The 24,912-nt window shown below is 42.4% G+C and overlaps 1 protein-coding gene across 2 annotated transcripts in view; it reads right to left on the reverse strand.

Annotated features, from left to right (window-relative positions):
• The window catches only part of CRTC3 (CREB regulated transcription coactivator 3), a 110,357-nt gene extending 85,914 nt beyond the window's left edge, over positions 1-24,443 (reverse strand). Inside the window, exons 1-2 of one of the 2 annotated variants that reach the window (XM_060097437.1) lie at positions 24,177-24,443; positions 16,582-16,680 (exon numbers count right to left, since the gene is read on the reverse strand). In XM_060097437.1, the coding sequence (XP_059953420.1) occupies positions 16,582-16,680; positions 24,177-24,308 (231 nt within the window). In that variant the 5' untranslated portion in view covers positions 24,309-24,443. The remainder of the gene's footprint in view (positions 1-16,581; positions 16,681-24,176) is intronic. The other variant, XM_060097436.1, reaches the window with a different exon arrangement.
• Positions 24,444-24,912: the final 469 nt, after the last annotated feature.

Here is a 24,912-nt window from a genome sequence, read left to right on the forward strand (position 1 = left end):
AGTCCTAACCACTGGACCGTCAGGGAATTCCCTGCCAGTCATTTTTTAAAGAATCTTATAAAACTTTTAAAGGAAATTCAGCAAAGGAAAGCCATTAAAATTGAACTAGGAGTCAAAGACTCGATTTTTAAGTTCTGCTTCTCCAACAATACTTGCTATGCAAACTCTGGGCCTCACTATACTCACTTGTATTGGTGGTGGGTCTCAGAAAAATCACCATTTTGCATCTGGCCAAGTCCTTCTGCTTGCAATAGGGCTTTCTCCCTTTGGCCGCCAGATTGTTCCCTAAATTATAAACTCTCAGTTATAAACAAGATGACCCAATTTTTTTAAAACGTAGTAGTCAGAAATGTAAAAAAGTGTGATTAGTTTTTAGTGAATAATTTGAAAGAACTAGGGGGGTTACGTGAAGGATGTGAAAGGCTACAACTGTACCCAGATAGCACTATAAAAAGAGATGCCCTCTGTCCCTCTCTCTGTAGCTGCCTGACAATCAGGTGGCACAGCCAACAGGCACCCTTGCTGTTACGCAGGCTGGAATGCACTGGAGAACGGCAAGCCTTCCCCTAACCAGAAGAGACAGCCTTAGCCCTCAGAGAAGAAGATAATGCCCACTTCCTCTCTCTGCCTTCAGTGTACACACGCCAGGCCCTGCCTAGAAATAGGAGGGCTGTAACCCTAGCCACCCCTGACCAGTGACCTGTCCCTTGCTAAGGATTATCAGACATTAGCCTGAAAAGCTTACTTTGGTTTACTCATCTGGTAAGTTTGTGTTCTCTGAGTAAGGGCCCAATGGTTAGATGAAAAGAATGTACTTTTAGATCCTCCATTAGGATAGAAAATTGGTCTTTAGCCAATATTAATACAGTGCTATGCTTACCAACTAATGTATTAAGGATCAAGTAGAATAAGAGTTGTGAAAACATTCTGTAAACTCCAAAATTATCTATAAACACGAAAGGAAGTGGACTGTGTTTAAATAAATAATTATAAGCAACTTAACTAGAATCAAAAATATCTGCTTCTGTTCCATGTTCATGGATTAGAAAACTCAGTATTAAAACATCAGCTCTCCCCAACCTGATTACAGATTCAGTGAAATCCCACTTAAAATCCCAACACGACTTTTTGTAGAAGTCAAAAAGCTGAGTCTAGAAATCTATGGAGGGCACTTCCCTGGTGGTCCAGTGGTAAAGAATCTGCCTTCCGGGCTTCCCTGGTGGCACAGTGGTTGAGAGTCCGCCTGCCGATGCAGGGGACACGGGTTTGTGCCCCGGTCCAGGAAGATCCCACATGCCGCGGAGTGGCTGGGCCCGTGAGCCATGGCCGCTGAGCCTGCATGTCCAGAGCCTGTTCTCCACAGCGGGAGAGGCCACAACAGTGAGAGGCCGGCGTACCCCCCACCAAAAAAAAAAAGAATCTGCCTTCCAATGCAGGGGACGCAGGTTCGATCCCTGGTTGGGGAACTAAGATCCCACATGCCGCAGAGCAACTAAGCCTGTGCGCCACAACTACTGAGCTCATGCACCTCAACGAGACAGCCCATGTGCCACAAACTACAGAGCCCACGCACCAGAACTAGAAAGAGAAAACCCACTCACCACGAGAGAGAAGCCCATGCACTGCAACAAAGAAACCGTGTGTCGCAACAACAAAAAAAGATTCTGCATGCCTCAATGAAGATCCCGCATGCAACAACTAAGACCCAAGGCAGCCAAAACAAATAAAGCACTGTGATTTAAAAAAAATAAAAAATAAAAATGGTTAAAATGGTAAATTAGATAAAAACTATGGATAAGCAAAGGAACTAAAATAAGCAAAACAACTTCGAAAAAGAAAGTTGAGGGATTCCTGCTACCTGATTCCAAGCCTTCCTATAAAGGTATAGCAATGAAAACGGTGTGATATTAGCAAAAGACAGGCATAGAGACCAATGGAACAGAAGACAGAGTCCAGAAATAGACTCACACATATATGTTCAATTGATTTTCAACAAAGGTGCCATGGCAGTTCAATAGGGAAAGGAAAGTCTTCTCAACAAATGATGCTGGAACAATTCAACACCCATATGCAAAAAGAGTGGTCCTCCAAACCATACTTTGCAACACATAAAAAAAAATTTAACTTGACATTACCTAAGCATAAAACCTAAAACTATAAAACTTCTAGAAGAAAACAAAGGAAAAAAAATCTTTGTGACCTTGAGTTAAGCAAAGAATTCTTAGATAAAACATAAAAGACACAAATCATAAAAGAACAAATTTGATAAATTGGACCTCATCAAAATTTAAAACTTCTGCTCTTCAAAACTTTAAGAAAATTAAAAGATAAGCCACAGACTGGGATAAAATATTTGCAAAATACATATCTGATGAAGAAATGGTATCCAAAATATATAAAGAACTCTCACAACTCAATAATAAAAAAATGAACAACTCCATTTAAAAACTGGGCAAAAGATTTAAACAGACATTTCTCCAAAGAAGAGATAAGAATGGCAAATAAGCATACACAAAGATGCTCAACATCATAAGTCATTAGGAAAATGCAAATTAAAACCACGAGATACCACTACACATGCACTAGGATGACCAACTTTTTAAAACGGATACACCGGGGTTTCCCTGGTGGTGCAGTGGTTAAGAATCTGCCTGCCAATGCAGGGGACACGGGTTCGAGCCCTGATCCAGGAAGATGCCACATGCCGCAGAGCAACTAAGCCCGTGTGCCACAACTACTAAGCCTGCGCTCTAGAGCCTGTGAGCCACAACTACGGCAGTCCACATGCCACAACTACTGCAGCCATGCACCTAGAACCCGTGCTCCACAACAAGAGAAGCCACTGCAATGAGAAGCCCGCTCACTGCAATGAAGAGCAGCCCCCGCTCGCCACAACTAGAGAAAGCCCATGCACAGCAATGAAGACCCAGTGCAGCCAAAAATAAATAAAAATAAAATAAATTTAAAAATAATAATAATTTAAAAATAAATAAAACGGATACACCACCACCTCACACCCATTAGGATGACTACTATCAAAAACAACAACAACGAAAAGCAAACAAAAACAGAAAATAATAACAACGTGGAGAAATGGGAACCTCTGTACACTGTTGGTAGGAATACAAAATGGTACAGCCACTGTGGAAACAGTATGGGGGTTCCTCAAGCCATAAAAAATGGAATTACCATACGATCCAGCAATCCCACTTCTGGGTATGTATCAACAAGAATTGAAAGCAGGGCTTCCCTGGTGGCGCAGTGGTTGAGAATCTGCCTGCTAGTGCAGGGGACACGGGTTCGAGCCCTGGTCTGGGAAGATCCCACATGCCGCAGAGCAACTAAGCCCGTGAGCCACAACTACTGAGCCTGCGCGTCTGGAGCCTGTGCTCCACAACAAGAGAGGCCGCGATAGTGAGAGGCCCGCGCACCGCGATGAGGAGTGGCCCCCACTCGCCGCAACTAGAGAAAGCCCTCGCACAGAAACGAAGACCCAACACAGCCAAAACATAAATAAATTAATTTTAAAAAAAAGAATTGAAAGCAGGATCTCAAAGAGATATTTGCACACCTGTGTTCATAGCAGCATCATTCACAATAGCCAAGATGTGGAAGCAACCCAAGTGTCCATCAATGGATGAATGGATAAACAAAATGTGGCATATATATATACAATGAAGTATTAGTCAGCCTTAAACAGGAAGGAAATCCTGTCACATACTACAATATGGATGAGCCTTGAGGGCATTATGCTAAATGAAATAAGCCAGGCACAAAAAGACAGGTATTGTGTGACTCCACTTATACAATGTACCTAGAGTAGTCAAATTTATAGAGACAGAAATTGGAATAGTGGTTGCCAGGGGCTGGGGAATGACGCAGTAGGGAGTTGTTGTTTAATGGGTATGGAGTTTTAGTTTTATAAGACAAAAAAGTTCAGGAGACTGGTTGCACAACAACGTGAATATACTTAACACTACTGAACTATACACTTAAATATGGTTAAGATGGAAGGGAGGGACCAAGATGGCGGAGTAGAAGGATGTGCTCTCACTCCCTCTTGCGAGAACACCAGAATCACAACTAGCTGCTGGACAATCATCAACAGGAAGACACTGGAACTCACCAAAAAAGATACCCCACATCCAAAGACAAAGGAGAAGCCACAGTGAGATGGTAGGAGGGGCGCAATCACATTAAAATCAAATCCCATAACTGCTGGGTGGGTGACTCACAGACTGGAGAACACTTAGACCACAGAAGTCCACCCACTGAAGTGAAGGTTCTGAGCCCCACGTCAGGCTTCCCAACCTGGGGGTCCAGCAACGGGGGGAGGAATTCCTAGAGAATCAGACTTTGAAGCCTAGTGGGAATTGTTTGCAGGACTTCGACAGGACTGGGGAAGACAGAGACTTCACTCTTGGAGGGCACACACAAAGCAGTGTGCGCATCGGGACCCAGGGGAAGGAGCAGTGACCCCAGGGGAGACTGAACCAGACCTACCTGCTAGTGTTGGAGGGTCTCCTGCAGAGGTGGGGGGCGGGCTGTGGCTCACTGTGGGGACAAGGACACTGACAGCAGAAGCTCTGGGAAGTACTCCTTGGCATGAGCCCTCCCAGAGTCTGTCATTAGCTCCACCACAGAGTCCAGGTAGGCTCCAGTGTTGGGTTGCCTCAGGCCAAACAACCAAAAGGGAGGGAACCCAGCCCCACCATTCAACAGTCAAGTGGGTTAAAGTTTTACTGAGCTCTGCCCACCAGAGCAACAGTCAGCTCTACCCACCACCAGTCCCTCCCATCAAGCCTCTTAGATAGCCTCATCTACCAGAGAGCAGAGAGCAGAAGCAAGAAGAACTACAATCCTGTAGCCTGTGGAACAAAAACCACATTCACAGAAAGACAGACAAGATAAAAAGGCAGAGGGCTATGTGCCAGATGAAGGAACAAGATAAAACCCCAGAAAAACAACTAAATGAAGTGGAGATAGGCAACCTTCTAGAAAAAGAATTCAGAATAATGATAGTGAAGATGATCCAGGACCTCAGAAAAACAATGGAGGCAAAGATCGAGAAGATGCAATAAATGTTTAACAAGGACCTAGAAGAATTAAAGAACAAACAAACAGAGATGAACAATACAATAACTGAAATGAAAACTACACTAGAAGGAATCAATAGCAGAATAACTGAGGCAGAAGAACGGAAAAGTGACCTGGAAGACAGAATGGTGGAATTCACTGCTGTGGAACAGGATAAAGAAAAAAAAAATGAAAAGAAATAAAGACAGCCTAAGAGACCTCTGGAACAACATTAAACGCAACAACATTCGCATTATAGGGGTCCCAGAAGGCGAAGAGACAGAGAAAGGACCAGAGAAAATATTTGAAGACATTATAGTCGAAAACTTCCCTAACATGGGACAGGAAATAGCCACCCAAGTCCAGGAAGCACAGAGAGTCCCATACAGGATAAACCCAAGGAGAAACACACCGAGACACATAGTAATCAAATTGGCAAAAATTAAAGACAAAGAAAAATTATTGAAAGCAGCAAGGGAAAAATGACAAATAACATACAAGGGAACTCCCATAAGGTTAACAGCTGATTTCTCAGCAGAAACTCTACAAGCCAGAAGGGAGTGGCATGATATATTAAAATGATGAAAGGGAAGAACCTACAGCCAAGATTACTCTACCTGGAAAGGATCTCATTCAGATTCGATGGAGAAATCAAAAGCTTTACAGACAAGCAAAAGCTAAGAGAATTCAGCACCACCAAACCAGCTCTACAACAAATGCTAAATGAACTTTTCTAAGTGGGAAACACAAGAGAAGAAAAGGATCTACAAAAACAAACCCAAAACAATTAAGAAAATGGTCATAGGAACATACATATCGATAATTACCTTAAACGTGAATGGATTAAATGCTCCAACCAAAAGACACAGGCTTGCTGAATGGATACAAAAACAAGACCCATATATATGCTGTCTACAAGAGACCCACTTCAGACCTAGGGACACATACATACTGAAAGTGAAGGGATGGAAAAAGATATTCCATGCAAATGGAAATCAAAAGAAAGCTGGAGTAGCTATACTCATATTAGATAAGATAGACTTTAAAATAAAGAATGCTATAAGAGACAAGGAAGGACACTACGTAATGATCAAGGGATCAATCCAAGAAGAAGATATAACAATTATAAATATATATGCACCCAACATAGGAGCACCTCAATACATAAGGCAACTGCTAACAGCTATAAAAGAGGAAATCGACAGTGACACAATAATAGTAGGGGACTTTAACACCTCACTTACACCAATGGACAGATCATCCAAAATGAAAATAAATAAGGAAACAGAAGCTTTAAATGACACAATAGACCATATAGATTTAATTGATATTTATAGGACATTCCATCCAAAAACAGCAGATTACACTTTCTTCTCAAGTGCACATGGAACATTCTCCAGGATAGATCACATCTTGGGTCACAAATCAAGCCTCAGTAAATTTAAGAAAAGTGAAATCATATCAAGTATCTTTTCTGACCACAATGCTATGAGATTAGAAATGAATTACAGGGGAAAAAACGTAAAAAACACAAACACATGGAGGCTAAACAATACGTTACTAAATAACCAAGAGATCACTGAAGAAATCAAAGAGGAAATCAAAAAATACCTAGAGACAAATGACAATGAAAACATGACGATCCAAAACCTATGGGATGCAGCAAAAGCAGTTCTAAAAGATAGATCAATGGAACAGGATAGAAAGCCCAGAGTTAAACCCACGGACATATGGTCACCTTATCTTTGATTAAGGAGGCAGGAATGTACAGTGGAGAAAGGACAGTCTCTTCAATAAGTGGTGCTGGGAAAACTGGATAGGGACATGTAAAAGTATGAGATTAGATCACTCCCTAAAACCATACACAAAAATAAGCTCAAAATGGATTAAAGACCTAAATGTAAGGCCAGACACTATCAAACTCTTAGAGGAAAACATAGGCAGAACACTCTATGACATAAATCACAGCAAGATCCTTTTTGACCCACCTCCTAGAGAAATGGAAATAAAGACAAAAATAAACACATGGGACCTAATGAAACTTAAAAACTTTTGCACAGCAAAGGAAACCATAAACAAGACCAAAAGACAACCCTCAGAATGGGAGAAAATATTTGCAAATGAAGCAACTGACAAAGGATTAATCTCCAAAATTTATAAGCAGCTCATGCAGCTCAATAACAAAAAAACAAACAACCCAATCCAAAAATGGGCAGAAGACCTAAATAGACATTTCTCCACAGAAGATATACAGACTGCCAACAAACACATGAAAGGATGCTCAACACCTTTACTCATTAGAGAAATGCAAATCAAAACTACAATGAGATATCATCTCACACCAGTCAGAATGGCCATCATCAAAAAATCTAGAAACAATAAATGCTGGAGAGGGTGTGGGAAAAAGGGAACACTCTTGCACTTCTGGTGGGAATGTGAATTGGTACAGCCACTATGGAGAACGGCATGGAGGTTCCTTAAAAAACTACAAATAGAACTACCATATGACCCAGCAATCCCACTACTGGGCATATACCCTGAGAAAACCATAATTCAAAAAGAGACATGTACCAAAGTGTTCATAGCAGCCCTATTTACAATAGCCCGGAGATGGAAACAACCTAAGTGTCCATCATCGGATGAATGGATAAAGAAGATGTGGCACATATATACAATGGAATATTACTCAGCCATAAAAAGAAATGAAATTGAGCTATTTGTAATGAGGTGGATAGACCTAGAGTCTGTCATACAGAGTGAAGTAAGTCAGAAAGAGAAAGACAAATACAGTATGCTGACACATATATATGGAATTTAAGAAAAAAAAATGTCATGAAGAACATAGGGGTAAGACAGGAATAAAGACACAGACCTACTAGAGAATGGACTTGAGGATATGGGGAGGGGGAAGGGTAAGCTGTGACAAAGTGAAAGAGCGGCATGGACATATATACACTACCAAACGTAAGGTAGATAGCTAGTGGGAAGCAGCCGCATAGCACAGGGAGATCAGCTCGGTGCTTTGTGACCGCCTGGAGGGGTGGGATAGGGAGGGTGGGAGGGAGATGCAAAAGGGAGGGGATATGGAAACATATGTATATGTATAACTGATTAAATTTGTTATAAAGCAAAAAAATAAAAATAAAAAAATAAAAATAAATTTTAAAAAAAAGCAGTTCTAAGAGGGAATTTTATAGCTATACAAGCCTACCTCGAGAAACAAGAAAAATCTCAAGTAAACAATCTAAACTTACACCTAAAGGAACTAGAGAAAGAAGAACAAACAAAACCCAAAGTTAGCAGAAGGAAAGAAATCATAAAGATCAGAGCAGAAATAAATGAAATAGAAACAAAGAAAACAATAGCAAAGATCAATAAAACTAAAAGCTGGTTCTTTGAGAGGATAAACAAAACTGATAAACCATTAGCCAGACTCATCAAGAAAGAGAGGGAGGGCCTCCCTGGTGGCGCAGTGGTTGGGAGTCCGCCTGCCGATGCAGGGGACGCGGGTTCGTGCCCCGGTCCCGGAGGATCCCACGTGCCGCGGAGCGGCTGGGCCCGCGAGCCATGGCCGCGGGGCCTGTGTGTCCGGAGCCTGTGCTCCGCAGCGGGAGAGGCCACAGCAGTGAGAGGCCCGCGTACAGCAAAAAAAAAAAAAAAAAAAAAAAAAAAAAAAAAAGAAAGAGAGGGAGAGGACTCAAATCAATAAAATTAGAAATGAAAAAGGAGAAGTTACAACAGATACCACAGAAATACACAGCATCCTAAGAGACTACTACAAGCAACTCTATGCCAATAAAATGGACAACCTGGAAGAAATGGACAAATTCTTAGAAAAGTATAATCTTCCAAGACTGAACCAGGAAGAAACAGAAAATATGAACAAACCAATCACAAGTATTGAAATTGAAACTGTGATTAAAAATCTTCCAACAAACAAACGTCCAGGACCAGATGGCTTCACAGGTGAATTCTATCAAACATTTAGAGAAGAGCTAACACCCATCCTTCTCAAACTCTTCCCAAAAATTGCAGAGGAAGGAACACTCCCAAACTCATTCTATGAGGCCACCATCACACTGATACCAAAACCACACAAAGATACTACAAAAAAAGAAAATTACAGACCAATATCACTGATGAATATAGATGCAAAAATCCTCAACAAAATACTAGCAAACAGAATCCAGCAAAACATTAAAAGGATCATATACCATGACCAAGTGGGATTTATCCCAGGGATGCAAGGATTCTTCAATATATGCAAATCAACCAATGTGATACACCATATTAACAAATTGAAGAATAAAAACCATGATCATCTCAATAGATGCAGAAAAAGCTTTTGACAAAATTCAACACCCATTTATGACAAAAACTCTCCAGAAAGTGGGCATAGAGGGAAACTACCTCAACCTAATAAAGGCCATATACGACAAACCCACAGCAAACATCATTCTCAATGGTGAAAAATTGAAAGCATTTCCTCTAAGGTCAGGAATGAGACAAGGATGTCCACTCTCACCACTATTATTCAACATAGTTTTGGAAGTCCTAGCCACAGCAATCAGAGAAGAAAAAGAAATAAAAGGAATACAAATTGGAAAAGAAGAAGTCAAACTGTCACTGTTTGCAGATGACATGATACTATACATACAGAATCCTAAAAATGCCACCAGAAAACTACTAGAGCTAATCAATGAATTTGATAAAGTTGCAGGATACAAAATTAATGCACAGAAATCTCTTGCATTCTTATACACTAATGATGAAAAATCTGAAGAGAAATTATGGAAACACTCCCATTAACCACTGCAACAAAAACAATAAAATACCTAGGAATAAACCTACCTAGGGAAACAAAAGACCTGTATGCAGAAAACTATAAGACAGTGATGAAAGAAATTAAAGATGATACCAACAGATGGAGAGATATACCATGTTCTTGGATTGGAAGACTCAATATTGTGAAATAGACTATACTACCCAAAGCAATCTACAGATTCAATGCAATCCCTATCAAATTACCAATGGCATTTTTTACGGAACTAGAACAAATCATCTTAAAATTTGTATGGAGATACAAAAGACCCTGAATAGCCAAAGCAGTCTTGAGGGAAAAAAACGGAGCTGGAGGAATCAGACTCCCTGACTTCAGACTATACTACAAAGCTACAGTAATCAAGACAATATGGTACTGGCACAAAAACAGAAATATAGATCAATGGAACAAGATAGAAAGCCCAGAGAAAACCCACACACCTATGGTCAACTAATCTATGACAAAGGAGGCAAAGACATACAATGGAGAAAAGACAGTCTCTTCAATAAGTGGTGCTGTGAAAACTGGACAGCTACATGTAAAAGAATGAAATTAGAACACTCCCTAACACCATACACAAAAATAAACTCAAAATGGATTAGAGACCTAAATGTAAGACCAGACACTAGAAAACTCTTAGAGGAAAACATAGGCAGAACACTCTTTGACATAAATCACAGCAAAATCTTTTTTGATCCAGCTCCTAGAGTAATGGAAATAAAAACAAAAACAAACAAATGGGACCTAATGAAACTTAAAAGCTTTTGCAAAGCAAAGGAAACCATAAACAAGACAAAAAGACAACCCTCAGAATGGGAGAAAATATTCACAAACTGATCAATGGACAATGGATTAATCTCCAAAATATATAAACAGCTCATGTAGCTCAATATTAGAGAAACAAACAACCCAATCCAAAAATGGGCAGAAGACCTAAACAGACATTTCTCCAAAGAAGATATACAGATTGCCAACAAACACATGAAAAGATGCTCAACATCACTAATTATTAGAGAAATGCAAATCAAAACTACAATGAGGTATCACCTCACACCAGTTAGAATGGGCATCATCAGAAAATCTACAAACAACAAATGCTGGAGAGGGTGTGGAGAAAAGGGAAACCTCTTGCACTGTTGGTGGGAATGTAAATTGATACAGCCACTATGGAGAACAGTATGGAGGTTCCTTAAAAAACTAAAAATAGAATTACCATATGATCCAGCAATCCCACTACTGGGCATATACCCAGAGAAAACCATAATTCAAAAAGACACATGCACCCCAATGTTCATTGCAGCACTATTTACAATAGCCAGGTCATGGAAGCAACCTAAATGCCTGTCGACAGACGAATGAATAAAGAATATGTGGTACATATATACAATGTAATATTACTCAGCCATAAAAAGGAACGAAATTGAGTCATTTGTTGAGACGTGGATGGATCTAGAGACTGTCATATGGAGTAAGTCAGAAAGAGAAAAACAAATATCGTATTTTAACGCATGTATGTGGAACCTAGAAAAATGGTACAGATGAACCGGTTTGCAGGGCAGAAGTTGAGACACAGATGTAGAGAACAAACGTATGGACACCAAGGGGGAAAAACCGCGGTGGGGTGGGGATGGTGGTGTGCTGAATTGGGTGATTGGGATTGACATGTATACACTGATGTGTATAAAATTGATGACTAAGAAGAACCTGCAGTATAAAAAAACAAACACACACAAAAAACAACTAATGCTAAACTTTCTTTGGGTTATTTGTATGGAAATATGTTAATATAAATGTTTCAGACATTACATGAAATTTCTAAAAATCTTATATATGTTCTGGTATAATGTTATAAGTCATAATTCTAGTTATTACTTTAAAACGTATATCTCAGAAGTAACTAAATTTCCTCATCAATTGCATTATTATGAACTTTCATCCAATCTTTAACCGTGGTCATTTTTAAGTCTTTGTCTTTTACAGACAGTTCTGGGTGTACTCTGAAGCTTTTGCAAAATTGTTCCTATAAAAGGGTTTCATCTTCAAGGAATTCATGGAAAAGACTCTGACAAGTACAGCTTTCTGGAAACTGACTATACTGCTGAACTGAATGAATAAGCATTTTCAGAACTCTAATGCAAAACTGATGAATTCATAAAAGTGCTAACAAAAGACCACAATGAAAAAGAAAATTAATTACATGGGACTGAGTGAACCGATGAGGATGATTAAAATATTTGTGACTTTCTGTTTGAATAAAAAATAATAATAATAATCCCACAAGGACTCAGAGGCAAAAAATATACAAATCAATTTTCATTGCAAAGTAAAGGCGCTGCGGGCCTCCCTGGTGGCGCAGTGGTTGAGAGTCCGCCTGCCGATGCAGGGGATACGGGTTCGTGCCCCGGTCTGGGAGGATCCCATATGCCGCGGAGCGGCTGGGCCCGTGAGCCATGGCCGCTGGGCCTGCGCATCCGGAGCCTGTGCTCCGCAATGGGAGAGGCCACAACAGTGAGAGGCCCGCATACCGCAAAAAAAAAAAAAAAAAAAAAAAAAAGTAAAGGCGCTGTTACAGTGGAGGATTACTAGACTGAATGTCAATATTATGACATAGTACAAGTGTGTTTCATGTTTGGTAATTGCAATCATTGTTGCTTTTGTTGTGGTCATCCATTTACAATGTTTAGTGTCAGTTTATTTATCTCTTGTAAAAATAAAATACAGTGTGTGTGTGTGAAAAAAATAAAATAAAAAGTCAAAAAAAATGGTTAAGATGATAAATTTTATGTTGTGTTTTTTTAACCACAATTTTAAAAAAAGAAATGAAATACCGAGGGCTGGAGAGAATGCAGAGTCACTGGAACATTGCTGGAATGTGAAATGGTATAGCCACTTTGTAAAACAGTTTGGCAGTCTCTTACAAAGTTAATCATACACTTACATTTGATCCAGCAGTTCCACTACTAGGTGTTTACACAAAAACTGAATGTGAATATCTTTACTCCCAATTGTCAAAAGGTGGAAACAATCCAAATGCTCATCAAGTGATGAATGGATAAACTAATTATAGTACCTCCATACAATGGAATGCTACTCAGCAATAAAAAGAGTCAACTACTGATAACTGCAATGTAGTGGGTTGAATCACATTCCCCCAAAAAGATTTATTCAAGTCCTAACCCCAAGTACCCATGAATGTGACTTTATTTGGGAAGAGAATCTTTGCAGATGTAAACAAGTTAAGATGAGGTCATACTGGATTAGGGTGGGCCCTAAATCCAATGACTGGTGTCTTTATAAGAGAAGGAAGGGGGAGATTTGGACACAGACAAACAGGGAAGAAGGTCATATGGAAAGGAGGCAGAGAGTAGAATGATGGAGCTACAAGCCAAGGGACACCAAGGACTGGAGGCAACCAAGAGAAGCTAGGAAGAGACAAGGAAGGATTCTTCCCTAGAATCCCCAGAGAGCATGGCCCTATGGACACCTTGATTTCACAATTCCAGCCTCAGAACTGTGAGAGGATAAATTTCTACTGTTCAAAATGTAAGCCACCTAGTTTGTGGTACTTTGTTATGGCAGCTCTAGGAAACTCATACATGCCACAACATGGATGAGTCTCAAATGCAATTGCTAAGTGAAAGAACTATCCTTCTGATTCTGTTTATAGGACACATTGGAAAAGGCAAAACTACATATCAGTGGTTCCAGAGGCTGGAAGTAGGGGATGGGAATAGATTACAAAGGGATATTAAGGGAACTTCTGGGGGATGATGAAACTGTTCTGTATCTTGATTGTGGTGGTAATTATACAACATAACCTGTAAATCTACAAAAGGTCAATTGTATTGCATATAAATTACACTTCAAAAATGTTTGCTTAAAAAAAAATTTATGCATCTGGGATTCCCTTTTTTTCTCAGTTTGACAAGAATCCTGGGAAGGAGCTCCTATTGGCCTAATCAGGGATAATGTGAGGATCAAAATAACAATAATAGTTATAGATTATAAACCATGGAAAAAAATAAGAAATCACAAAACCACAAATATAGAAATAAATAAATAAATGTATAAATAGAAAGTTTGATGAGAATCAGGATAAAGTATCTCCTCACAAAATACCTATTAATTACAAAGGAGAAGAGTAACTTCAGAGTGGAGAAGACTGACAGACACCACCTTAACTACGTGATAAAAGTGAACATCATGAAAATGAAAAATCACCCGCTTAATGGGATACAATAACAGAACCACTTTTGGCTATTCCTGCCAAAGATGCATAATCTGAATCCAATCATGAAGAAACATCAGACAAACCCCAACAGAGGGATATTCTAAAAAAGAACTGGCCTGTGATCTTCAGAAGTGGCAAGGTCACAAAAGTCAAAAATAATTTCTTTAATGTCAAAAATAAAAGATTGAAAAATTGTTCTAGACTGAAGGAGACTAAAGACAATGTATGTGCTCTGAACTGGATCCTTTTGCTGTAGAGGACAGTAATGGGACATCTGGTGAAACCTGAATGGGGTCTCAGGATCAAATGGTAATAATGCATCACTGTTAATTTCCTGATTTTGATGGCTCTATTCAGGTTATGTAGAACAACAGCCTTGCTTGTAGGAAATACACAGTGAAGTATTTTGGGTTGACAAGGCATTAAGTCAGCAACTTATTCTCAAGGGTAAAAATACAGTTATTTTTACTGTACATCCAACTTTTCTGTAAGTTTGTGATTGTTTCAAAGTTTAAAAATTACTCAGAGAAAGAATCCTGGGAAGCCCTGGGGCTGTCACTTCATCCCATCCCCCAATACACAAGGAAAAGGACACTATAGTACATTCTATATTCCTCTAAAGTTGACAGGAAAGTACCACAAAATCGGGATTTCAAACACAGCATATCTTGACAAAGTTCTATTTTCTGAAGCATGAAATCCAGCATAAAGCAGAGATCTACTTTATTTGCATACTGAATGACCCAATGGCCAACATGTAAGATAGTATGATCTATAGAGGTAGATTTCTAATATAGGCAGTATTATAGTGAGATTCCAAAGTCATTAAAGACAAGATGCCAGTGTACTAAGGTACAAATATGTTCATATAGTACTTTTTCTAATCACATTACATTTAAGAGTTCCTATTAGCACTCCCAAATGGAAGTATCCATTTAAATAATATTTCTGCTTTACAGGACATCATCAAACAAGTGAACCAGATTTCACAACAAAGAAATTTAACATCGAATCTTAAATTGTATAATTAGAATGTCAGCCTCCTAATTATTCAAAGACTAGGATATCTAAATCTAATTCAGATCTTAAAAACAGTATAATATACCACTGTCTAAATCACCAATTCCACATTGTTTTGAACAAGGCTCTTCACTAATATGAATGATTAAAGCACCCTATGACACTGCACTAATCTAAATGCAATATAGGGACTTCCCTGGTGGCGCAATGGTTAAGAATCCACCTGCCAATGTAGGGGACAGGGGTTCAATCCCTGGTCTGGGAAGATCCCACATGCCGCGGAGCAACTAAGCCTGTGAGCCACAACTACTGAGCCTGCGCTCTAGAGCCTGCAAGCCACAACTACTGAGCCCATGCACCAAAACTACTGAGCCCACATACTGCAACCACTGAAGCCCATGCATCTAGAGCCTGTGCTCCACAACAAGAGAAGCTGCTGCAATGAGAAGACCACGCACCTCGACGAAGAGTAGCCCCTGCTCACCGCAACTAGAGAAAGCCCATGCGCAGCAATGAAGACCCAACACAGCCAAAAAAAAAGTTAAAAAAATTAAAAAATAAGTGCAGTATAGACCACTTATCTATGCTGTAGATTTGTCCTGTCCAGCATGGTAGAAACTAGCCACATGAAGGTAGTGAAACATGGCTGGTACAAATTAAGATGTGCTTTAAGTGCAAAATACACACCAGATTTTAAAGACTTAACTTAAAAAAAAGAAAAAAAAGAATGTGAAATATCTCATTAATGTTTTTTAATACTGATTCTATGTTTAAACAATAATATTTTGGATAGATTGGGTCAAATAATTATTTAAATCATTTAAATAATATTAAAATTAATTATACTGGTTTCTTTTTCTTTAATGTGGCTACTAGAAATGTTTAAATGACATATGTGGCTCACATTATATTTCCAATGGACAGTGCTGCCTTAGACCATTTGTGAAATAACACTATCTTATGCTGCAGTAACTAGGAAAAAAATAACAATGGACTTCCCAGAAGAACACTGAACTGTATCTAAGCCCAGTTTATCTTCAAGATCTAATCTTTTTTTTTTTTTAATTTATTTTTGGCTGCGTTGGGTCTTCATTGCTACACGCAGGCTTTTCTCTAGTTGTGGCGAGTGGGGGCTCCTCTTCGCTGCAGTGCGTGGGCCCCTCATGGCGCTGGCCTCTCTTGCCGCGGAGCACGGGCTCTAAGCGCGCGGGCTTCAGTAGTTGTGGCTCGCAGGCTCCACAGCACAGGCTCAGCTTCTCCGTGGCATGCGGGATCCTCCCAGACCAGGGCTTGAACCTGTGTCCCCTGCACTGGCAGGCGGACTCCCGACCACTGCGCCACCAGGGAAGCCAAGATCTAATTTTTTCAAGGAAAATTTTTGCTTCTCTTTTTACACTCCACTCAGCTCAAAGAAAGTAAGTATCTCAGGTACCTGAAACTCGGAGGCACTGCTCCGCAGCTGGCTCACATTGGGTAAGGATCCTCCATGGTACTGTGTCAGGCGCAGTTGCTGAAGCTTCTGAAATTGAACCTGGGAACACAGACATTTCAAAGCTGTTGAGAGATGACGGCAAAGATCTGAAAGAAGCATCAAAGTGTGGTGTTGTGTAGCAAAATGGTTCAAGAGTGAAAGTCTTGGCTTCAATTTCTTCTCTACTTAAAACCTTCAGGTTTCCAGTGCTTTCTGGGTTTTGATTAGTCTGTTTTTGGAAAGAATGTACCCCTGTGCTAAATGTCCCAGCCATGACAGTGAGGTACTCTTGCACGGTCTTTGAGTGTATGTGTGTGGAGGCACAGCAACAAAAGAATTTCTTAAAAAAAACTAAGCCACTGTCCATGACTCTAACACATTGACTATCTTCCCTTCTCCATGCTCTTTTCCAGTCTCCTTTTACATTTATGTGTAATAACTGCACAGGGGTGATCACAACATAGGTACAATCTTGCATGCTTACATCGTAACTCTTTTCTATGATATTACATAAGCATTTTTAATGGCTATATAACATTTCTTCTTCTGAATTATTTCCTTAGAACGCATTGCAAAGAGTGATTACTAAGTCTCTGGGTTTGGGCCTTTTGATGGCTCTCCATACACACTGCCAAAATGTTTTCCCAGAGGGTATACCAATGTATACATGAGAAAACGGTTTGACCAAAAACTCACTAACACTGGATATTATCATTAATTGGGGGAAAGACAGAAGTCAACTGAACAGGTATAAAATGGTATCCCACTGTTTTAATATGCTTTTCTTCTGTAAGTTCTTCCTTGCTTCATTTTTCAAAAGGCAGTAAACTGGTTACAGTTCTTGTAAACCCCAGAGTGGTCCAATTTGGTCTTTAAGAATTCTGCTTCTAAAATAATAAATTACCTCTGTGCTTATGTAACCCTTGGCACTTGTAATTCATGTAGGGAAGAAAGGGTAGATAGGAACTCCGAGGCAGACTTTTACCCTTTCATTACTCTCTGTCTTTGTCTAATAATAATAAAAACTACCAGACATGAGCCTCTAAGATGAGCCAGATGCTGTCCTCAGACACTCTGCCCACTTTATCCCTAACCCTCTCAGCAATCACCAAGGGAGACCACATGATCCTGCTTTTACGAACGTGGAGACCCAGACTCAGGGAAGTTCAGACACCTGCCCAAGGTCACACAGCTAGAGGAGGCTGAGCTATGGCTAACTCAAAACTCACATTCTTATTTCTGCCATGTACCTTTCCTTTGTTCCATTTCTCCCTCAATGATCATACTATTCACAAGCTCAGAGAAAAGTGAAGTTTGGTTGACCAAAAGCATCGCTGCACCTATGAAGCACTCTGATTTTTTGTTTTTACATTTATTATGAAATTTTTCAAATACGTACAAAATAGAGACGAGTACAATGAAACCCCATCTCTTCATCTTCCAGCTCCAACAATGATCTACTTACATCCAATCTTGATTCACCTTTACCTCCTCCATCACCCACTGCACTCCACTGAAAGAAATCCAGGCATCCTAGCATTCCATATTTCAATATGCATCTCCAAAGATAAGGACTTGTATCTGTTTGGAAGTTTTAAAGGCATATAAAACCCTCTGGCAGCCTTAATTTCCTTATACCCACTGTACTTGATTTCTCAAACATACTGCACAGTAAAACTCTATTAATCAAAACCCAGATCTGAGAGCCAAATACGAGAAGGAAGCCATGATGAGCTTTTCCCATCTATCAGCTAAGTTATAAAGTCTCAGCTTTTGATCTTGACATTCTCAACCAGAAGCATCTGACTCTATCCTTGAAAGTCTCTAGACAAAATTCTCAGCCCCCTTGATCTAAAGCCTTTGATTCCTTCTTGCATCAATCCATCCACTTAGTCACTTACATAAAAACGTTTAACTGTGTGTCAGGTACTGTGCCAGGCGCTAGCTTACTAAGATGAATACGTGCCAAAGTTCCTACCTGCAGGGAGTTCTCACAAAGGCTTCAACTCTTACCCAAAAGCCTTGACACTTCAACCAAGCTAAGTTCTAAATCTAGCTAAAGATTTGCCTTCAACTGAGCTTGAGGCCCTCTCATGGTCGTCCATATCTGCTGTCCCTACCAAACTGCCCATTTCTAGAGTCTTCAGAGACAGTTGTGCTACAGTAAAAAGAGCACTGGATTTGGAACGGGAAGACCTGACTTTGTAAACCGGAGCTCCCACGTGGTTGCACAGATTATTCTGCTGCCTACTTCACAAAGACGATGGAAGGATTAAAACAGAGAACAGACATGACAGTGGTGGGTAAAGTGTACAGGTCAGGACAACTGCTCAAAATATTATCCTTATTGTTGATATCCTCAACTACCTCCTAAACCTTTGAGTAATTCTGACATTTTTCTCTTTTGAAATTTAGAGCCATTGAGCTAGAAAGAAACTTAGAGACTGTCTTCAATACCGTCATGCTTACTGATGAGGAAAATGAGGACCAGAGGATGATTAGCCTGAGGCAGAGGTCATGGACTGGCAGGCAACAGGACATGGTTAGCCTAGAGAGTTCTGTTTGACCCACATGCTACTGACCCACTCAATGTTTTAAATTTTTAAATTGCAAGAAGCCACAAAAATCTGGATTTCCATCTTGTCTTGATTGAAAGATCTAATGACACTGAACCCATATTCTTCATGGCAACAGTGCGTGGAGCTAAGAAATGCCTGCCCCCTTAGACAGGGCTTGGGTTCTCCAGTTTGCCCGTGTCCTCACTGTACCCTGTTACTCCTCCACTATGGCCCAAGATCAGCTACCATTTACCATCTCATTCCTCGCCCCTCCACTCATTTTCCTGACCTGCCTCACCCAGTACCTTGAGTTAGCAACTTTTAGCCTATAGTCACACACTTTTAGTGGCATTTCCTCCAATGTCTATATGAAATGAGATCTAAGTCTCACTAATTCCTTTTGAAAAAGTCTTGTAGTAGTCAACACAATCCCAGCAGGCCTTTTCACAGAAATTGATAATTCTAAAATCTGTAGATGTGCGAATGACCTAGAGTAGCCAAAGCAATTTTTAAGAACAGTAAAGGTGGAAGACTTAAGTTACCTCGTTTCAAGACTGACTATAAAGCTATCATAATCCAGGCAATGTGCTGTTGTTCAAGAGAGATGAACAGATCAATAGAACAGGAGACAGTCCAAAAATAGACCGACATATACACGGCCAGTTGATTTTTGACAAAAGTGTCAGAGCAATTCAATGGGGAAAGAAAACTTTTCAACAAATGCTGCTGTACAATTAGATATCCTAATGGGGGAGGAAAAGCAGTTGAGCATATAGACGTTCAGTGTGACAACGATAATTAACCCCCAGCTCTGCCTCTTACCAGCCATGCAACCTTACGTCTCCAGTCTGTTTGCTCTCCCGCAAAATGAGGATCGCTCCAGATACACGGTCCACAGGGTTACTGTGAGAACTACATGAGATAATGAATGTAAAGTGATCAGCACAGTGGCTGGCAAAGAGATAACGCTCCATATTCAGCCCAAATCTAATCTTTCTAGTCTCCTCTATTCTTCTCTGAGGCCTCACTATGCCATAACATATCTACTGTTTGTTTTAATATAAAAGTAATCGTTTTTCCCAAATATTCCAGCAAAATTAACACTCCAGGTTGATGTGCTATTGGTCATGTGGTTTCTCAACACTACCAGTTGTCCTTCAAAGCCAAACTTCTTGAACAAGTTCCCAATCCTGTCCCACTTCCTCCATTCAAGGCCTCAGTGCCTCACAACCTCCCTTCCACCCAGCACACTGTGGACGCGGTGGCTCTCACCAAGGTTACCAACGACCTCCACATGACTGGACCAAAGAACGAGTCCTTATCACATCAGACCAAGTCAGCAGCACGGGGCTCGGCTGGTCCACATCCCCTCCTCTTAACCATAATCCTCCTGGCTCTCCTCCTACCTCTCTGGTTGCTCTTCAGTCTTCTTGCTGGCTCCTCCTACTCTACCTCCCCTTTAAATGGTGCAGCTCCTTGGGCTTCTCCTAGGCCCTTTCCATGTTTCACTCTATGTGTAGCAGGGGTTACAAACTCAAAAGCCTATGGGTGCCAAGTATGGAAGATAAGTAAGCGAAGCAGCCTAGAATCACTGTGAGGAAACCATAGGGAGTGACGGGGACTGTGGCAAACTGAAGGACACACCGTGCCCTGTCTAAGGGGGGCAGGGGCTATTCAACTCCAGGCAATCGCTGCCATGTGGAAATGTAGGGTAAGTGTTGTTAGATGATCTCTTTTTTCAAAAGAAGCCAGAGTCCAGATTTTAATGTAAAATCACAATATTCACTCTTGGCCCTAACTGAAAAAAAAAAAAAAAAAAATCAGAGGGCCAAATTAGAATTTAGGCCACCAATTTTTAAGATCTTTTCTAGAATTTCTTCCTAGGCAGCAGAATCTGCTCCTGCTGCTACACACCAAAGATTCCCACTAGCCTAGACTTCTCTCCTAAGCTCCAGGACCATATATACAACTATCTGCTGGCTCATCTCTACTTAAATGCCTCACAGGCACCTCAAACTCAGCACCTCCTGACACCGAGTCAGCTCCCGCCTTGCTCCTGCCAGCACTCCCTCTCTTAGCAGAGGATACCCTGAAATGGCTCAAGTCCGAAAGCTGGGGATCATCCTTGAGTCCTCCCTCTCCCTCAACTCCCTCATCCATTCACCAAGTCTGGTCCTGTCTACTTCCTATCAATCTGTTCACCTCTCTGCCTCCCTGTTGCTACCACCCTTGCCAATGCCACCATCATATCTCCTAGACTCCAAAGGATTTCCCCGCTACCTCCTCCTCCTATCTATCCTACATTCTGGAGCTAGAGGCATTCTTTCAAAATGCAAACCTCCCCTGGTTCAACCCCTTCAATGACTTTCCATTGTCCTTAGGATCAAGTCCCAAATCACCATGAATGCCTCATCTCAAATTACTCTCCTCATCCCCTTGCTGAACCTCTGTCCCCTGTGCCTAAAACACTCTCCCCTCCCTCAACACATGAGCATATACCCTCACATGCCTTCCCCACTCCTACTAACCCTTTACGCCACTAGAAGAGGTGAGGACTCCCTACCATACACTCCCAACTGTTCCCCTTTCGTACTATTCATCAAAATGTGTCCTGACTTGTCAAATGAATGTCCTCCCCATTAAACCCTAAAATCTATGACGAGACACTACTATATCCCCAGTGTCCATCCTAACCCCCAGCACACACTAGAGACTCAAAAAGTATTTGCTAGACAAATTAATAAGATCTTTGAAGCAAGGTACCACATCTTCACCTCCCCCCACCCCTACACCCCCCCCACTGGGGACTCAAGTACCAACAAATTAATGAGTGAACAAAGGAACAGCCTCTTTCCAGGCATATCTGCCTCCACTTTTTTCCCTCTCCTTATCATCCCAGGTACCACCATTGAACTGATCCTCTTAGCATTCTCCTAAAAATTTTCCATTGCTTCCAGGTAAGACTGAACCCCTAAAGCTAGAATGAAAATTTCTCCATAATCTAATCTACCCCACCAACTAAACAAATAGGATTTAACTCCAACTCTGAAGGACTGACTCTGATTATATGGAGAAAAAGTCAAAGCCCAACAGACTCAGGAAGGAAAGAGTACCTAGATTGATTAGCAATGTCTGTTCCATTTATAAGCATGCCCACCATGGGCTAGTAATGGAAAATCAGTATGTCTGCCATCTGGTTATCAATAATGAACTGGATAGATTCTTCTCCATCTGAGATCTTTGGACCCTTGGAAGTTCAGACATATGCTTGGGGATCTACGAGTTCTCTACAAGAAGTGTTTCAGTTTTATAATTTCATTATGAAAGTTACCCTTAAAATTTTAAATGAGCAAACATTACTAGGCAAATTCAGTGTTATCGTTTGCCTTTGTGTGTATGAACACAGTGGAGCCAAACAGTATTTATTATTTTACTTGCAATTGGTAGAGAGTAGAAAAGAACACAGGCAGAATTAACATGTAAATAATGCCCTGTACAAGGTGAAGGACAAAATGACATCATAATTTTATAGCAATTAGAATAGAGAAAAGTGGTGGCTGAATTGAGTTATCATATGGGGCAGAGTTGATCAGGCTTGCTAAACTCAAGAGAATCTGAGCTACAGGGTTTAGCACTATCTATATATATTTCTTCTCATCATGATAGAAATGTAAGTACAAGAGATATTTCACTTTCTCCTTAACCTCGCTAAAAGAAAACACCATCAAAAGTATGATAAATGGCAAGTGACACCTAGCCTCAGGAGTGGGGGATCATGACAGTTTGTGGGGTGAACTGTGGCCAACCAGAGAATACATGCTCCATTTGAGGGGGCAGCCATCACCCAGCTCCAGCCAGCTGGCTGTCACATGGGAAATCAGGATGAGTGTTATCGGGTCTCCCAATTATAAATGTATATAAATATATATATTTAAAATAGAGAGAAAGAATGAAATTTTGATTGTACATTAAAATCTCCAACTTTGATTTCTATGAAAAATCTCCCAATTCTGGCGACAGATTCCAGAAGTTTTCCCAAGCACCAATGGCCAAAAAATATCGCGTCTGCAGCTCAGCGAGCCAGGGACCACCAGTTTGCGACTCGGCTCTCAATTCTCCTTCAGGCTGCCCCCAACCCCGCCCCCGCTTCTGTACATCCTCCCCCATCCTCCTGATGGTCCTTGAAGGTCAGCATTCAGGATCCTCAAGGCCTGCCTGCCCCGCTCACGCTGACCCTCCTTCTCTGCAGTTCTGCGCGGACACTCCTGTTGGCTCTCCATCCTCCACTGCCTCCCTCGACAGTTACCTAACCTCGCCGGGTGTTTGTCCAGGCTGGCGCCTTACTCCTCCTGGACCCTCCTCCGTCACCAGCAACGCTGTACACCTTCCCAGTTCTCATGAACCATCGGGGCTGAAGTCAGTAAACCGGACTGATACAGCACCTCCATGGAGGAACAGTAGCGAAGTCCCACACTCGACACGGAATCACATCTCGATACCCAGACAGACCCCAAACCAGCCCGGGGCCAGCCCTGGATCCACTGGTGCGCGGAGCTCTCCCGAAGGAGCGGGTGGGTGCCTCGGGCCCTCCACGCCGAGCAGTCCGGGAGGACTCGCGGGCGGTGGATGTTCGGAGCAGTGAGAAGCCGCACCGCCCGCCTCCAAGCTGTTTGTGATTTCCTCCCCGGGCTCCCGGTCACCCTCCCCCTTAGGCCGCCCTCACTCGGCGGCCCGCCTTCCCGGGCTCGGCCCCTTCCCATCTCCCCGTACACACTGCCCCGCGACCCTCCCACCTCCGCGGCGACAGCAAACCACCAGCGGGTGTCGGAAGGCGGGCAAGCGCCGAGGCCGCGGCCGCGCCGGCCCCGCTCCCGGGTTCCACTCCGCGGGCGCGACCCCGCCCGGCCCCGCCATCGCCTCGGCCCCGCGACCTCTCACCCGCCGCGCGGGGCCCGCCCGCGGCCGTGGCCGCCCGCCCGCGCCGGCCCGGGCCCTCACCCGCGACAGGGTGAGGTCGGTCATGAGCTGCTCGAAGGCCCGCGTCTCCTCGGCCTGCCGCTGCGTGTGCAGCGCGATCTTCTCACTGAACTTCCGCGGGTTGGCGCTGCCCGAGCCCGGCGAGGCGGCCATGGCGCGGGCCCGGCGCCGGCAGGAGGAGGAGACGGCGGGCGCGGGCCCTGCGCCTCGGCCCACCCGTCCGTCCGCAGGCCGCCCCGGCCGCCGCCCGAAGCCCGTCCTCCGGCGCGACCCGGCAGAGGAGCCGCCGCGGCCCCACCGCCAGCGAGCGGCCGGGAGCGCGCCGAGGTCCGCCCCCGCGCGCCCGGCCCCGCCCTCGGCGCGGCCAGCCCGCCTCCCGGCCCCGACCCGGCTTCGCGCCAGCCACCGGAGGGCTTTCCCCGGCCTCCTGAGTCGGGCTCGCGACCCGCCACGCAGACACCGAGGAAACCCCGTCAGCAGAGCAAAACGCATCCGACGTGAGGGAGCAGCTAGGGTACCATTTTTCCAAAACGCTCCCTCGTAGGGACGTCCTGGCCTTTGGATTTAAGTTACAATTTTAGAACAGTTTTAACATCCTTCTCGCCCGGCTTCCCTCCAGTTATGCTGATTTCCTTCAGGGGGTGAAAACGGGGCGACCTACGCTTGAGCAATCCTCTCCCTCAGTTCCCACACTCTGGGGCCTAACGTCTGCCCTCCGTCCTCCGCCTCCCAGCCCGCTTCCTCCCTCGATTTGTGT

The sequence above is a fragment of the Mesoplodon densirostris genome, chromosome 4 (assembly GCF_025265405.1).
Source record: "Mesoplodon densirostris isolate mMesDen1 chromosome 4, mMesDen1 primary haplotype, whole genome shotgun sequence".
Taxonomy (NCBI): domain Eukaryota; kingdom Metazoa; phylum Chordata; class Mammalia; order Artiodactyla; family Ziphiidae; genus Mesoplodon; species Mesoplodon densirostris.